This window comes from Solanum dulcamara, chromosome 1 (genome assembly GCF_947179165.1).
Source record: "Solanum dulcamara chromosome 1, daSolDulc1.2, whole genome shotgun sequence".
Taxonomy (NCBI): Eukaryota; Viridiplantae; Streptophyta; class Magnoliopsida; order Solanales; family Solanaceae; genus Solanum; species Solanum dulcamara.
Window position 1 is genome coordinate 87,541,284 of NC_077237.1, and position 16,896 is coordinate 87,558,179.

At 34.5% G+C, this 16,896-nt stretch overlaps 2 protein-coding genes across 2 annotated transcripts; both read left to right on the plus strand.

Moving 5' to 3' along the window:
• Window positions 1-386: 386 nt before the first annotated feature.
• On the plus strand, window positions 387-1,814 carry LOC129895456 (phospholipase A1-Ialpha2, chloroplastic-like). Its single transcript, XM_055971181.1, has 2 exons — window positions 387-1,303; window positions 1,373-1,814. Exons 1-2 carry the CDS (start codon window positions 387-389, stop codon window positions 1,812-1,814), a joined length of 1,359 nt encoding a protein of 452 aa, XP_055827156.1.
• A 3,433-nt stretch (window positions 1,815-5,247) lies between these two features.
• Window positions 5,248-15,098, plus strand: LOC129883235 (clathrin interactor EPSIN 2-like). Its single transcript, XM_055957859.1, has 13 exons — window positions 5,248-5,414; window positions 5,976-6,051; window positions 6,381-6,432; window positions 7,914-7,993; window positions 8,099-8,177; window positions 8,400-8,483; window positions 8,592-8,737; window positions 10,190-10,552; window positions 10,923-11,018; window positions 11,105-11,334; window positions 12,920-13,122; window positions 13,233-14,130; window positions 14,206-15,098. Exons 2-13 carry the CDS (start codon window positions 6,017-6,019, stop codon window positions 14,676-14,678), a joined length of 2,739 nt encoding a protein of 912 aa, XP_055813834.1. The 5' UTR covers window positions 5,248-5,414; window positions 5,976-6,016; the 3' UTR covers window positions 14,679-15,098.
• The last annotated feature ends 1,798 nt before the right edge of the window (window positions 15,099-16,896 follow it).

Consider the following 16,896-nt stretch of genomic DNA (forward strand, 5'->3'; position numbering starts at 1 on the left):
TGTGTGTGTATATATGTTGCATAAATATACTCATATATTACTACATATAAATAAATAAATCAAATAAATTAGTAACTACTTGAAGCTAACCGACCACTTTAATTTAATTTCATATACTATAGAATTCTCAACATTTTTCCAGTAAAAATTCTTAGCCAAACATGCCTTTATTCTCCCTCATCCCCCACCCCCCTTATCCACACCGTCCGTGGTATCAAACACATCAAATATATATACATATATACACACTATATATGAATCAAAAATCCATCTACCTCTCTCTCAATCTCTCTTATTCTTTTGCTTTCTCTTTTTAATTATCTCATATTCGAGACTCTCAGCTATTTTTTATGGCTTCCATGATATTTAAATTACCAAATTCAAATATGAAAATTTCAACATTTTCAAGTGAGTTTTTACCCAAGTCATGTTTGGTCAAAGGAAATCATGAGGTGAAATTAGCAAATTTGTCATCTTCATCATCATCAAGATTGATACCATTGGCTTCTACTTCCACTTTGATTTCAAGAAAAGATATTGGTCATAGTGTTACTATGCCTACTACTATGACTACAACATTTGATCATAATGACATTAGTAGTAATATTACTACTAATAATTTGGCTACTATGTGGAGAGAAATTCATGGATCAAGAAATTGGGAAAATTTAGTGAATCCATTGGATTCACTTCTACAAGAGGAGATTATTAGGTATGGAGAATTTGTGGTTGCATGTTACAATGCTTTTGATCTTGATCCAAATTCAAAAAGATACTTGAATTGCAAGTATGGGAAAAATAGTATGTTGAATGAAGTTGGCTTGGGGAAATCAGGCTATCAAATAACAAAGTATATTTATGCCACTACAAACATCAATGTTTTATCAATTGGTCAAAATTGTTCATCATCTAGTGGAAGATGGATTGGTTATGTTGCAATTTCAAGTGATGAAGAAACTAAGAGATTGGGCAGGAGAGATGTGCTCATCACGTTCCGAGGAACAGTCACTAATCCTGAATGGATAGCAAATTTGATGAGCACATTATCTCCTGCTCGTCTCGATCCTAATAATTCCAGGTTAGAAGTGAAGGTTGAAGCTGGATTTTTGAGTTTGTACACCTCAAATGAGGATGAAAAGTTTGGTCTTGGAAGTTGTCGTGAACAATTACTTTCTGAGATATGGAGAATAATGCATGTGTATAAAGATGAGGAAATGAGCATTACAATTGCAGGACACAGCATGGGGAGTGCATTGGCTCTTTTGTTAGCTTATGACATCGCGGAGTTGGGGTTGAACAAAAATGCAACCACAACAACTGTGACTGAGTCTCCAACAAGTTATAATCAACTTTATGAATCATCGTTATTAGTATCAAAAAGTAACAACATACCAGTCACGGTTTTTTCTTTTGGAGGTCCAAGAGTTGGAAACTCAGGTTTCAAGGAGAGATGTGAAGAGTTAGGTGTAAAAGTATTGAGAATAGTGAACGTGAATGATCCTATCACAAAACTTCCTGGGGTTTTTCTGAACGAAAATTTTAGAATTTTAGGTGGAAAATACGAGGTACCATGGAGTTGTTCATGTTATGCTCATGTTGGAGTTGAAATCTTGTTAGATTTCTTCAACATACAAAATCTTTCTTGTGTACATGACTTAGGAACTTATCTCAATTTGCTCAAAAGTCATCACAAGAGCTTGCAAGTTCAAAGAGAACAAGAGATTGATTTCTTTAATAGAGCAAAGGAGTTTTTCCTTTCAAGGCTCAAAATCTCAATGCTTTACAATGGAGAAATGTTGCCATCCATTAGGTGATGTTGGTTGAAACTTAATCTCAATTTTTTTCTTAACAGTGTAAAATTTGTATTTCTTCTAGAGAATCTCTTAATTGTACTATACCAACTAGAAAGAAATTGATTTAGATGTAGGATAGACATATACAATGGTGTCAACATAAGGTAAAATTAACGTGTAACAACTTTCTATAAGACAAGATAACCTGATAAATAGAGCAGAAGCTTGTTATAACCAATTAAACTATACAAATAGTATAAAGAAAAAATTATATATTGTCAATGTATATAATTTAAATCCTTATTAATAACACGAGATTTTATGACAGGATCACTTTTTCTCATACCAAATCAACACAAATCAAGAATCTACAAAATCAAGATTCGTGAATGTGTAAAGATTCGAACTTTAATTTGTTCTAGTCATATCAAGCAAAGTTCAATTTATTAATTCTTTCCAACAATGTGGGAGGATGAAATAATGTAAAATTTGCATATTTACAATTACCCCAATTGAGTTTCAAGATCTTTGAACTTAGGAAACATAAATAAAAAACAATTGGAGTGCGGGTTACACCGGATATGTTATTATTGTTATGAAATTCTCTTTTTCGTTGATAATTCTTTTTCACACTCCACTTATAATATTATACTAAATATATTATTATTGTTATTGCACCCAAAGTTTATTGACTGCAACTTTCCTAGAGATTTCAAAATTAAAATGAAATTAAAACAATACTTAGAGTTATATTAACACCAGATAAAGTCTGAAGCCAAATCCAAAAAATAAAATCACCAACAACTCACTCTGGGTGGGGGGTGGGGGTGAATAGGTGGAATATTGGAGATGAGGAATCAGATTTCTAGTTTAATTAAGAATTAAGAATATCATTGCTTAATAATTTTAACCAATTTATTTTTTAATTTTTTTATCGATTAAATATGAAAAGATATAATATTTCTTTTTTTTTAAAAAAAATAATTTCATATGTACCAAACACACCCATCACATCAATCCTTGCCCTTTGTTTTTCCTTAAAAGCTTTTTGTTTTGCTCATAAAGTCAATATATATGAAAACACATTAAAAAAATAATAATGTTAGTAAATATTAATCTGTATTTTAAATTTATATCCACTTCTTTCATGTTCCAATTAGAGTCGAAGATCATGTCATAATATAGATGATTGTAATGTGTGAGACAAAAAAATCATTATATTATTCTAAATATAGTAGATTAATCGTTTAAAATAAAAAGGATTGAATTTAATTTTAAAAGTATATATTACTCAAATAAAGAACGTAGAGCTTTTAAAAAGGAATAACACAAACATCATTTACATCACTTTTAATTTTTTTTTATTGTTGTGATCCTTTTCCTTCCATTTTAAGTTTCTTTTTTATTGTCTTTTTTATTAGCCTCCACCATCTAATTAAGTTGATTATATATTCCTTTGCTTTTAAAAATATCCTCTATTTATTCACGTTTGATAATTATATCTAGTTAATAGATAAATAAAATGTGTTTGTGAATAAATTTTAGAGATTATTTAGTTTTTGATTAAATTATCTTAGAGTTATAGACTTGAAACTATAATTTTTGGACTAATTTAATTTAGATGGGATAAATTAATATCAAGTTAGATGGAATAAGGTGAGATATCAAAGATTGGTTTGAGATAAAATTTATATTGTATATGGTTAAACACGGTATAAATCTAATCTCAAATTTAATCTTGAGATATATCATCTTATCAAATGACCCCATAATACTTAGCTATAGACTGTATAATTAATTAATATTCATTCTCATCTCAATAAATCATTTAACTATAATAAATCCATAAGGTTTTGATACAAAAATAGTTACCTTCTTATTATCTTGCAAATTAATTAGTCCATTTATTACCTTTATTAAACCCAATTAATGTTATAGATTTAATTTACGTTAGATTTGTATAGATGGGACTAGGGAGTAGTTAAAGAAGGATAGAATTAAACCATAGTAGATGTTAATACGATTTATTATTAGTAATTGTGTATTAATATTTGTAAATGAATATATAAAGGTTGTTATTTATTTATTAAGTTAGAGAAATATAACACTTGCTATTCATCTTTTTGTTTGGAACATATAATGCAAGTGTAAAATTATTTAGTTTTAAATCATATTTTACTTCACACTAATAGCGCTTTCAATTCTCTGTTTAAACTATAAGCTTTATAATTTTATAATCAATTTATGATATATAATTCAAAAAACTGAACTTGCCAAAATAGAATAGTCATGTCTCACTCCTTTTGTCTTTAATCAAAACAATAAATATAAACTTAAAATTGGACTGTTTAGTGTTTAAGCTTATTCACAAAACACAAATGTAACAACAATAGAGAGTTGATAGAGACATATTTTCGATAGATCTTCGACTTAAAAAAAAGTAAAACACAATATTTAAGAAAATATAAATAGTAGCAACAATATGATAATAAAAAAATGGAGACACAAGAAACATCAAGTAATAATAAAAAGCTAAGAACAAGAAATATTAATAGAATATTAGAAGTATCAAAAATAATACTAATACTACTTGTTGGAAACAAGATCAAAATTATTTACTATTTTCTGCGTTCCTTTTTAGTTGTCACAATTTCCTTTTCAAGTTAAACGCTATAAACTTTGATTAACATTTTTAAGATGTATTTTTTCATCATTTGATATAATTTTTTATTTTTTTTGCAATTTATAGTACTTGTCGTATAATTTTTGAATATTTAAATTTTTATTTTAAACTATCAAACTAATGCAATCTGATTTAACTTTGAAAATTAGTCAAATTAACTTTCGAAAAACGCAACATGACAGCTAAAAATGAACGAAGAGTGTATTAGTCCACTAAAATTCTCAACCGCCACAACCTCCTATTTAAGATTATATCCGCGATAAACTGAAAGCTTGTCATATCCAGCCTCATCATCTCTCCACCATATTTTTTTCGAGATACCTCTACTTCTTCATACCCTTCAACGTCAATCACTCACACCTCCTCACTAAAACATCATCTTCTCTAACATGTTCGAACCGTTTCCCTACTACAAAAATAAAAATATGAGAAAAAAACCCTATAAAAAGGAAAAGAAAAGAAATAAGTAGAAATTAGGAAATCAAATCAAGGTCCCATATAGTATATAGTTTTCCTTTCTGTTCACATGTCCAATATATTCTTTCCCAATTTACTTAACACAATTCGAATTTCAAGCATTTTAATCTTAAATTTAATTATGAATTTTTTAATTAAAAAACATATATTTAAAAATTCCTATTAAGTTATATGCCGAAAGTACGTTAAATAAATGTGTTATTTGAATTTTGAAATTCGAAATGTGTTAGATAAATTGAGACGGAGAGAAAAGTATATATTAATATTCCTGCGTGTAAGGTGCGCTGTCTTTGCTCTTTCCTTTACACCCTCCTTTTCTCCTTTCTCTCTCTCTGTCTTCAACAATCGACAGCTCCTCTCTCTCTGTTTATCAATTTTTTCATCTGTATATCTCCCCTTTCTCTCTCTAAAAACAACTCACCATTTCTCTCTCTACATCTGCACATCTCAGATCTGATCAGGTTCGATCTCCTATTCATTCAATTAGATCTTCTCATTTGGTATTTTTCGATCAATTTTGTCAATTTCCGCAATCAATTACTATGTTTTTGATGTGATTTAGAATTAGATCTGTAATTTGAGCTATTTAGTTGATTTGTTGAGATGGGTTCAGCTCACATTTGTTCTTTTTTCTGTAATTCTGATTATGTATGTTCCGTTCCCTATGATTGCCGCTGATTTGAATTGTTTTTTTTTAATTTCTTAAATATTTAGTTTAATGGAATTCTGGGTTTATGCTTGTTGAGTGGTTTGTTTATGATTTTCTGCAAAATGGTATTTTTGAAATGGTTGGGATTGTTAATTCATGGAAAATAATGTAGAGTAAGAAAATATTTTGTGTAGTTGATCCCTAACTAATTTGAGATTGAGGAGTGGTTGGTTAATTGATTAAACATGCCAATATATAAGGATTCATTTGCTTTTTGGTGTTATGCTGGAAAGTGAATTAATTGAATGTGTTCGGTGGTAGGAATAGGATAAGGGGTGACGTGGATATAATCGGTTTTGTTCTGTTTCTGCAGACATCACTTGAGTATCTGGCTGCTAAGCATATAATATCCAAATGAAGAAAGCATTTGATCAAACCGTGCGGGACCTGTAAGTTTTTTGCCAATTCAAATCCTACACTTTTTGAAGTAACTGGCGTTGAAATATTCTCTGCTAAACCATTTATACTTGGCCTTTTTCATATCTCTATAAGAGAATTTTCGCTATGGATGGAGAAAATAGCATGTGATTGATTTTGTAGATGTTTAGGCTTTGATTTGCTATGTTGCCCCGACTCTTTAAAAATACTGCAGCACCTATGTTGGATCCTCGAACATGCACCCAGCGGTATTTTTGAAGAATCCAAGCAATATAGTTGATTTTTTCACTTTGCATCTTTTGCTTATATGCCATTTGTTGCTTTCACTCTTTCGCTGCAGCAAGAGAGGGGTGAATAAAAAGGTTCTTAAAGTCCCTTCAATAGAACAAAAAGTAAGTTCTATTTGCTCATCTCTTTATTATTTTCATGTCCTTTTTGTCAGTGCAATACATTTCATATTCCTGCAGTCCCAAAATATATTGTTTTGAGTAAAAAGTTAAGAGACTTTATTTAATTGAGGTCAATCTAGGACAGGGATAGACCTACGTCAACATAATCCCACTTTTGAAAAACTTTGATAAGTACATGTACTATAATGTAATATGCGTTGGTAATCATTGATTTAAAATTAAAAATACTTCGAATCTTCCGTGTGAGGCTCAGGGTTGCAACTGACTACTTTGAAGGCAAAGAGTGCACAACTGACATGTCCAAGAAGTGCATTTTAATTCTGATCCTTTGAGAAATTTTGTAGTAGAGATGTATGCAAAGCAACATCATAAACCTCTCGAAATATAAAAGAAGCATTCATGGTGAATAACTACAAAAAGAGATGGTTAAATCCTTTTTATCAAAGAGACGTTCCAAGGTGAAGAACATATATCGATATTAGATAGTCCTATTGGCCTCTCACATAGATAGACTTTGAGTTTGCTTTATTGATTCATGGAATAGAGGTTCTCTGGTTTTTGGCTTTGAAAGAGAATGTAAGTGATTAAGAGGGAAGAAACTGCCTTCTCCTTGGATACTCCAATGATTTTTAATGTCCATGTGGGATGCACACTTGTGTTTGCTGAAGAGCTATGTTGCTTGTACTCTCCAACACTGCTGCTGCACCCGTGTCGGATCCTCCAAAAGTACACTATTTTTGGAGGATCCAACGTGCACCCATCAGCATATTTGAAGAGTCCTAACAACATAGCTGAGGAGGCATGTTGCCTGGAGCCGAGTGTCATGCCTCGATTCAAGTAGAACATATTGTTTATGAAGTGCTTATTCTAGTTATGCACCAAACATACCCTGTCACCGTAGCTAGCCTTTCTTGTGAGGCGATTCTCTTTTATGCCACTTTAAAAATGTGAATAGCTTTAACAATATTAAAACCATGAGTGCTTTATCTCTTCTTGCCAAAAGTAGTAAAAATATGGCAGTATCAAATCTGTTTTTAGTTTATGGAATACATATTGATAAGATTTAAGCAGAAGGAAAAGATCTTCCCATAATTTAAGTCTTCTGCAATAAGTGATTCTTCCTTGTAGTTCCAGCATTGGTAGCTGCTCTGGTTTGTAGTTGTGTTTAAGTTGTTTTTCTTTACTCGGGATTCTTACCTTATGTGATGTCCTGTTATACTAGTGCTGCCTCAAGGCCCCCGACAAGCTTAATTGCATGCACAATTTTCTTTTGTTTGCTGCTGAATAAGTGCTCAAAGTGGATGCATGAAAATCTCATTTCTCTTCTCTCTTTGGTGGACCTCGTCTTCAATATTTTTGGTGTCTAATATGTTAGATGGTAGAAGGGGAAGTTTTCAAATGAGTAGAATGTCAAGATGCTGTTTTTGGTGATTTGATTATGTTTCTTTTTGGTTTCTCTCAAGGTTCTAGATGCGACTAGCAATGAGCCCTGGGGTCCTCATGGATCACTTCTTGCAGATATTGCTCAGGCTTCAAGGAATTAGTAAGCTTAAGTCATCTTAGTTATATATATATATATATATATATATATTAATGTATTAATTTGTATATTATCTATATTTGAGATTCATTTTTTGAAATTTCGCAGTCATGAGTACCAAATGATTATGTCTGTGATCTGGAAGCGTATCAATGATACTGGAAAAAATTGGCGTCATGTTTACAAGGTTTGTGCCACTTGAATTTGCTTACTCTGTCTAGCTAAGTTTGGACTTCTTATGTCTGATCATGTTTCCTGAATCTTGTACTGCTCAAGGTTACCCTCTGCCTTCTTTGTAAGACAAAGATACATACAACATGCTTGCTTGCTTTCATGCATTTTAATGAACGCTAGATGCAAGAGTGCTTCACTACAAAACCTATATCTAATGTTTGACTATGAATTTCAGGGCTTAACTGTTTTGGAGTATTTGGTAGCTCATGGGTCTGAACGTGTCGTAGATGATATACGGGAACATGCTTACCAAATATCTGTAAGTTTCCTCATTCTTGTTAAATTTGTTAGTCCTATGAGATATTTTGCCAAATCGTAGAATCTGGGGAAAACAATTAAGTACTGTCTTCATCTTCTCTTTGCCCAGACACTGTCTGATTTTCAATATATCGACTCCAGTGGGAGAGACCAGGGAAGCAATGTCAGAAAGAAATCTCAGAGCCTTGTGGTTCTTGTTAATGATAAGGAGAGAATTCAGGAAGTTCGCCAAAAGGCAGCTTCTAATAGGGACAAGTAAGTATAACTCAATTCAGTTGGTTTTCTGCAGAAATTCTGCTTCACTCATATCCATCTCTTCTGCATCTAGTCATGCATGTAGTTCTGCCACAACTATGAATTGTAGACTTCACATTTTTCACTACCCCCGCCCTACCACGCACACATCCCCATGCGCTATTGTCAAACAGCTGCTTGAGATGCTCTTAAGCCCGGCACCTGAGATGCAGCTCAGGCTAGGAGCACAGCTCAACAAAAACCTTCAAGTGGGCTTCTTGATCTCCGCTTAAAGGGCATCAGTAATAGATATTGCAATCAAAATGATATGTTAATTCACATACACATATCATTGTTGTTTGTTCTTGAATTTGTCTCTTGTATAAAATTCTTTTCTTATTTATTCAGTTATGGTGTGCTTTCATTGCATTTTTCTGCATAAAGCCCCAACAAGCAAGGGTACCTTCTTGCACTTTTCGCCTTTGAAAAACCACAGCCCTCCCTCCAAGAAAAAGACTTTTAAAAAATATAAAGGAGTTGCACTTCACCCCCTTTATAAGCATTCTTTTTTTAAGACTACATCTTACTTTATTTGCTAGCATTATATGTTTATATTCTCTCCCTAGTTAACTTTGTTGGTTAAATATTGTTTCCGTACTTCAATTTACTGGCCCCATTACCAATGAGTTCCTTAGTTCAATTGAGATTGTCACGGCATAAAACAGTGTATGAGAATATCTACATTTTCCATGGTGTCTTTAATTCAAACTAACATATATTACTAAGATAAGGTTTTCTCAATCTTCTATATTTGAGGGGAAACATCTGTCTAATGTCTACATGCTATGTATGCTCAAGCATGTGAATATTTGTGAATGCCTAATTCAAGCGATTTTTTCACATGCTACTTGTGCATCCAGCTATCTGTACCCAATATATGTCTTTATGTGATGTCTTGTTTATATAAGTACCTTTGTCTTCTGATGTACCCATTGAGAGCTCTCTGGTCCCTTAACTTGCTTTGGAAAGTGAGTTGAATGATATTCAGACATTAATGAGTTTTGCCTATTACTTGAATTTGCCTATCAGATATCATTGGCATCAACATTTTAGATATGCATTTCAACAAGCTTTGTCTGTTATTAAGGGATGAAAAGAATTTATGATACTTCTCAGAAGAGAGAGAGAAAGTGTTAAAATCAACTTGTTGAAAAACTCAAGTTCTAGCTATCTGAATTTATGGACATCACAAATATTATGAAGTCTACATTCATTTCAAAGTGCTCATCTTTTATAGTGTTAGGAATTAATTTCTTGTTGATTCAATAAGATTAAGAAAAATTAGCTATAACTATGACTGTTCTGAGCTATATGTATGATTATGTTCTGATGACAACCGTAGCCATTTAATTTCTAATTATTGGTACTGTCTACAAAGGTTATGTGTTCTGACAAATTTTATCATCTTGATAGATTCCGCAACACGTCAACTGGTGGTATGTACCGTCCTGGTTCACAATCAGGTTCAGGAGGATATGGTGACAGATTTGATGAGGATCGTTACGGAGGCAGAGATGAAGAAAGAAATGGTTATGGGAGGGAAAGGGAATGGGGCTACAGAGATGAGGACAAATATGGCAGATATGGAGACTCAAACAGCCGTGATGGGGATCGCTATGGTAGAGATTATGATGACCGCAGCCGAGATGGACACAGGGATGATGATTATCGTGGAAGAAGTCGGAGCACTGATGATTATAATTATGGATCAAGAAGTCGAAGTTCTGACCGGTACAGGGATCACACCAATGATGACGATGGTCAATATTCTTCTAGGTTTGTCTTCTCACCTTTTGTTTAAATAAGGGCATGATTTTTGTAATTTGTTACTGGTTAGATGATTCTAGTACAAATGAATAGAATTTTGCAAACCAGGGTATTTCTGTTGCCATTACTCTGAAATTGATGTGCATTATCTATGCATATTTATAAGTCTCTGATCCTTGCCTGTGATGCGTTAATTTTATAATCATGACCAACAAAGGAAGTGGTGTTAGGGCTGAGGCTCGCTCTCAGGATGGATGGTTTTATTAGTGTGCCCTATTAGTTATTTTAATATAATTTTGTCATTAAGTATTGTTTTAATGAGGAAATGGTCTACTTTATTTGCCAAGATTTACATTTTCGATTTAACTGTTGTGAGTAGGCCGCTTGAAAGGAGGTTTTCTGAACAGAACCTTAGTGCACCTCCTAGTTATGAGGAAGCTGTTGGTGGTTCACGCAGCCCAACACATAGTGAAAGGTAATAGTTGTGAAAAAGGATCCTTTTTTACCCATTTATTTCCTTGACATTTTTATATTGATCTTTTTATCATCATATGTCAAAAGGGATGTAGAAACTTCTTCAGCATCTGCACCCAAATCTTCTTCTCCTCATGCAAGTGCCAGTCCAAGCCCAGCCACTGTGCCTGCTCCCGCACCAGCTACTGCTCCATCACCAGCTCCAGCCACAGCTACTGCTTCACCACCAGCTCCAGCAGCAGCCCCTGCCCCACCACCAGAAAACACGGTTGCTGAGAGTTTTGATGAATTTGATCCCCGTGCATCTTTTTCAGCAGGTAAAATGAAAAGCAATTGCTAAATGAGTGCTTAATGCTTCAAGTATATTATTGGTTCTACGCATTTTCAAAAGGTTTGGTGGTGTTTAATTATGTAACATGCTGCAGGAAATGTTGCTTGATTGAATAAACAATTGGGACCAACCAAACTCTAAAAATTATGATTTTGTGAAAAGTATTAGAAAATTCAGATGTGTTAAAATATTTTTGGTAAAGGTGGCTGAAGTTGGAAATTGCATGCTTGTTATAGAAAGGACAATTAAAATACACGGGATGTTTTAAGACATAGGCTGTGTTGGTACAGGTATTAACTTGTGTATACTATATAACGTGAATGTGAACCATCTCTTTCTTTTTTCTATTAAAATAATTGTTCTTTTTGCATAAGGAGAATTATTATAATATATATCTTTTTAAGACCTCCCTTTTCACTCAATTTCTGTTCCTAAGATATCAAAATCAACGTGTGCCCACTTCTGTTACATGCACCTTTTATCTTCTCATATTAATAGAGTGCCCAGTCAGTCTTTGACTTTAGTGCTGGCATCAATAAAAGAATCATATTTGAAGATACCCACTGTGAAGAGCCTTAATGCATAATGTATTGCTGTAATACCAAACAGAAGTTTGAACTGGAACTGAATGACTTTAGGGATCAATGTGCTTTGTTGTTTATATAAACTAATTTCATCAATAATGAGAACAAGAGTGTAAGGTGTTACCAGCAATTTGATAAAAGTTTCTCAGTTTCCTTTATAGCACACAAGCAAATTGCTCTGTTGTGTATACAAACTATTTTCATAAGTACCAAGAGTATAAGGTGTTACAAGCAATTTGATAAAAGATTCTTAGATTTCCTTTATATAGCACACAAGCAAATTGCAAATGAGTTTTGAGCAATAAAAGAAGGAACTCTAGGGGTGACCTGCAAGTCTTATATGGAGAAAGCCTACAATCACGTCAACTGCAACTTTTTGTTCACAATGTTAAAGAAAATAAATTCTGAAGAGAAGTGAATTGCATGGATAAAATGGTGAATATCCACAGCTAAATATTCAGTCCCAAATTCCTAAATAAGGAAAATCCAGAAGGAATTTTACTCTCTAGTCTCTACTAGGGAACTAAGAGAAAATGACTCTGTCTAGCCTTTCTTATTCACGAATACTATGGAAGCTTAAGCAGATGCAAAATGAGAGGATAGAGGCTGAGGTTTATAGTTGGCAGTAATTCACTGCAGCAAATTTTGATCTCAGGTGCTATTTGGTGATGATACCTGACTTTTCTATGATGCTCGTGAAATTCTAAATTGTATCAAGGGTAACTGAGAAATCCAAGCACACAAATGAGGGGTTTTATACACAATGGGATGTATTAGTAGAGCTGATGAGTCCCTTAATATCACATTTTAGAACCTCATTATTTTTTGTTTGCTCTACAAATGCTGGTATCATGCTGGTTAGACTTCTTGTACACCAGATTAATTCTTATCTATTGCATCTCGATTCCCAGGTGCTTTTTTTCACTTGGTTTAATAGGTGATTTGTTTACCATTCTAATGCAAGTAATTTGTCTCCTGTATGAGCAGCGGCCCCAGCTCCATCAAATGGTCCTGTGTCAACTACTTCTGGGGGTGAAATGGATTTTCTTGGCTCCTTATCTGATCCGTTCTCCAACTCATTAGCCCTTGTACCTACAGCTTCGAGTGCCTCTGAGGTTAATCCGTCTGGGACCACTGGCACTGAGACCATGTTTGGGGAAGCATCATCAGTATCTACTGGTTCTAACCAGGTGGATAAACCAAGACATTTAATGTCTTAACATCTGTGTTGTGTTGCAACATTTATGATTCTGCGCTTCTACAATTTACTTACTGAATGAAATATGTGGTTTTCTTGCAGATGTTCGAGGATCCTTTTGGTGATGGTCCTTTCAGGGCTGTGACTTCGAATAATGTGCAAACTCAGCTGCAGAACACTACTCCATCTTTCCATCCTAATTCAAATCAAAGCCCTGAGCTTCCTCAGTCAGTCCCTCAGGGTGCTGAGGTCTCAAATGCAACAATTAGTCAGTTTGCTCCTACTAATATGCAATATGCTCAGCAGGAGCTGTCCACCTCTAATCAGGAGATCGATATACTGGCTGATATTCTCCCACCATCTGGTCCACCTCCTGGCGATCATGCAATCCAACCTGCGACACAGACAGGTTTTGAGTCTTATGGTGGACCAACTACACAACAGACAGGATACATGGCACCTCCTGGCCAGGCTGGACAACTGACAGTTTTTGCAGCTCAACCTGGCCAACAGTCGCCACAAACCAGTTTCCCAATTCAAGGTCATACTGGAGGCTACCCAGCTCAACCTGGTCAACCATCACAGACTGGTTTTGGACCCACAAATGGTCAACCCACAGCTGGTTTCCAACCTGCAACAGGTTTCTATCCACAGTCTGGTTATCAGATTCCTGCCGGCTCCTCTATGCAGAGCAATGCCAATGCTGGAGGTTACAACACAGGATTAGGATCTACAGGTCCATTTGGTAACCAAATGGGTCAAACATCTGCTGGACAACCCTACCTTTCACAGCCAACTGGTGCAACCCACATGCCTTCACAAATGCATGTTCAATCTTCACAAATTCAAACAAGTAATGCTCTAGTGCTGACACAAACTACTCCAGCTTCGACAGCTCTTGTTGGCAACACCCAACCAGCCAAAGACAAATTCGAGACAAAGTCTACCGTTTGGGCAGATACATTGAGCCGTGGACTGGTCAATTTGAACATTTCTGGATGTAGGTGTTTTCTTTTGTGATCTGTGCAAATATCTTTTCTTTTTCCCTTGTCACATTGCAATTTTTGTTATGCAGCTAAAACAAATCCATTAGCTGATATTGGAGTTGATTTTGATGCTATCAATCGCAAGGAGAAAAGGATGGAGAAACCCAGTACAGCCCCCGTGATATCAACTATTAACATGGGAAAAGCAATGGGTTCAGGTACCGGAGTTGGCCGAGCTGGTGCAGGTGCACTACGGGCTCCATCAAATCCAATGGTAGGTTCTGGTATGGGTATGGGTATGGGTGGTATGGGTATGGCTGGTGGTGGCCCTGCAGGGGGTCCTGGCATGGGAGCATATGGAGGAGCGAACCAGCCTTATGGCATGGGGATGAACAGACCTATGAACAACATGGGCTTGGGGATGAACATGGGTCAAGGATTTCAGATGCAACAGCCTTCCGGATTTCCTCCTGGACCTGGAGCTCCCATGCAGGGAGGTTACAATCCCCGGATGGGCATGGGTCCCTATGGCCAACAACCATATGGTGGAGGATACCAATGAAACTTAGCCCAATTCTGAAAGTAAGAAACCTTTGTGTCATAATATCTGGAATGTTTTCTAGTCGGTAAGCCTATCGAACTCACCCTCTGTTGTAGAGTTGATACTTTTCGGGTGCGTGTAGTTTTCCATGATAAAAGTTATAGGAGTATATGTTGATTCCTTCTTCAATGTTCTGCAATTGCATTGCCATTTATCTGCCATCTGGGGTCAGAGATTGCTTTCAAGACCCCTCATAATGTTTTGCTGTTGTGCCTTTGTATACACTCGAGGATCACCCGTCTCCGGTGTTCCTCTTTTTGCCACTTGATCCATATATACACGGAGAATTTTTTTTTTTGGACTCGCGATTATTGAAATTGTACTTGCTGAACTCATGTATTTGATGATTATTTTTGTATCTCCTATTCACTGGTTCTCGTTGCGTATAAATTGTAAGCTACACAATTTTCTTTTAGTTTGATACTTTTCAATGGTCAAACATCAGGTGCAGGTGAATTTCTTTCGTTGTGATTGTGAATATGAATATGGCAGACTATTACTTTGATTAGATATTAAAGATGACAACCAAGTGTATAATAAATTGGCAGACTATTTCTATCTCATTTGATTGCTTACACATATAATGCCAATAACATAAAAGAACTTCAAATCAAAAGCACAAAGGATAACGCTGTTGAATCTCTACCCTTCTTTGTATATCAGGAAGGAAAAGGTGTTCTAATTTAGGAACCAGAACTGTATGAGCAGATTCTTTGGTTTGGGCATGTGAAGAGGTGTGTGGATGTGTCAGTAATGAGGTGATTAGATAGGATATGACATAGCTTCAGTTTATCGAGGACCTGATCTCAGATAGAAAGATTTAGAGATTGAAGATTAGAATAGAAGGTTAGTTGGTAGTCTAGATTATTGCACTTTATGTGGGAGAGGTACGGGGCTAGCCTCCTCCTCTCCTCTTCTCATTATTAGTAATTAGTATTATTATGTAGATTTTGTTGTCATATTTTTCTTGCAAACCTGCTTCGTACCATTTCTTTTGAGCTGAGGGTCTATGAGAAACAACCTCTCTATACCACAAAGTGAAGGCTAAGATTTACGTATATCGTATCCTTTGTAGACTCCACTTATAAAATTATACTAGATTTGTTATTGTAGAACTACACGGGTAATTACTTGCAATAAATTTGAATTAAAAAGATTTGAATAAAAAAGAATATTATGGAAGTGGAACGACTCCAAGCACACTAGCATTTTTTTTTTTTTTTTTTTTACAAATTTATTCCCCAAACGTTTAACTAAGCAGAAAAATGTTAATCAAGTTAAAAGAGTGATAATTATGCATATTGAAAATGTAACTTATTTGCCCGGTAAACTAGGCACAACGTTTCATTTTGACACCTCAACCAAAGTTGTTATTAAACACATTCATCAGAGTGCCTATAAGAAACATGGCACAACTTTTTAGTAGAATAATTTATGTATCACATAATCTAAAGAGGTAGAGGTAGGGTGTAGAAGAATTTGGAAAAGTGATTAGACATTACATAGGTTATTGAGACGCGATCTTAAATAAGAAGGTATGGAGGTCGACGATTAGGATAGAAAGTTAATATGTACTATCTAGTGTTATCGTATTTCTAGTTATGACTTAGATATCTCATAATTTCTTTTCCTACAATGTGTATTAATATTTGTTGCTACACTTATTTTGCATATTGCTGTTGTCTTTTTTTCTTTCTTACTACAAAGTAATTTGTTGTTACTCATGAGTGGAAAGAAATTATCCTATGCACTTGCAAATGTCTTCAATATTTACCCCTCAATAGTTAGGAGGTCTTTGGTTTGACAACATGAGAATTTATAATCTTAAAAGTATGAACGATTTTCGTACTAAAAAACCTTAAAAGTCGAACCTTAGATCCGCCTCTACTTTTACTTGAACAATCAGAAAAGAGCTATACAGGTGTGCATTAATACTCCCACACGTATTCATTTAAAATTTCTGAATCTTCCTTTGCAGAGGTAGGGTTACGATTGGTAGACATATATTAATTTTCAATATTTATGGTGAGATATGTAGACTATGAATGTGAGCAATGATAAATTCAACATCTAAACAAGTCAATTCTACAATAGTAAAGTGAAAACTTACTAATAAATCAACATTAATATGAATAAAAAAAATTGTAACATGTTTTCAAAGGGAACAAGACAAAACAAC

Excerpts from the sequence above, each read along its gene's own strand:
- LOC129895456 (XM_055971181.1), top strand. The coding sequence starts at position 387 with ATGAAAATTTCAACATTTTCAAGTGAGTTTTTACCCAAGTCATGTTTG. Across the intron at positions 1,304-1,372 it reads GAGTTGGGGTTGAACAAAAA|ATCAAAAAGTAACAACATAC; the intron begins TGCAACCACAAC and ends ATCGTTATTAGT.
- LOC129883235 (XM_055957859.1), top strand. The coding sequence starts at position 6,017 with ATGAAGAAAGCATTTGATCAAACCGTGCGGGACCT. Across the intron at positions 6,052-6,380 it reads GATCAAACCGTGCGGGACCT|CAAGAGAGGGGTGAATAAAA; the intron begins GTAAGTTTTTTG and ends CTTTCGCTGCAG. Across the intron at positions 14,131-14,205 it reads CAATTTGAACATTTCTGGAT|CTAAAACAAATCCATTAGCT; the intron begins GTAGGTGTTTTC and ends TTTGTTATGCAG.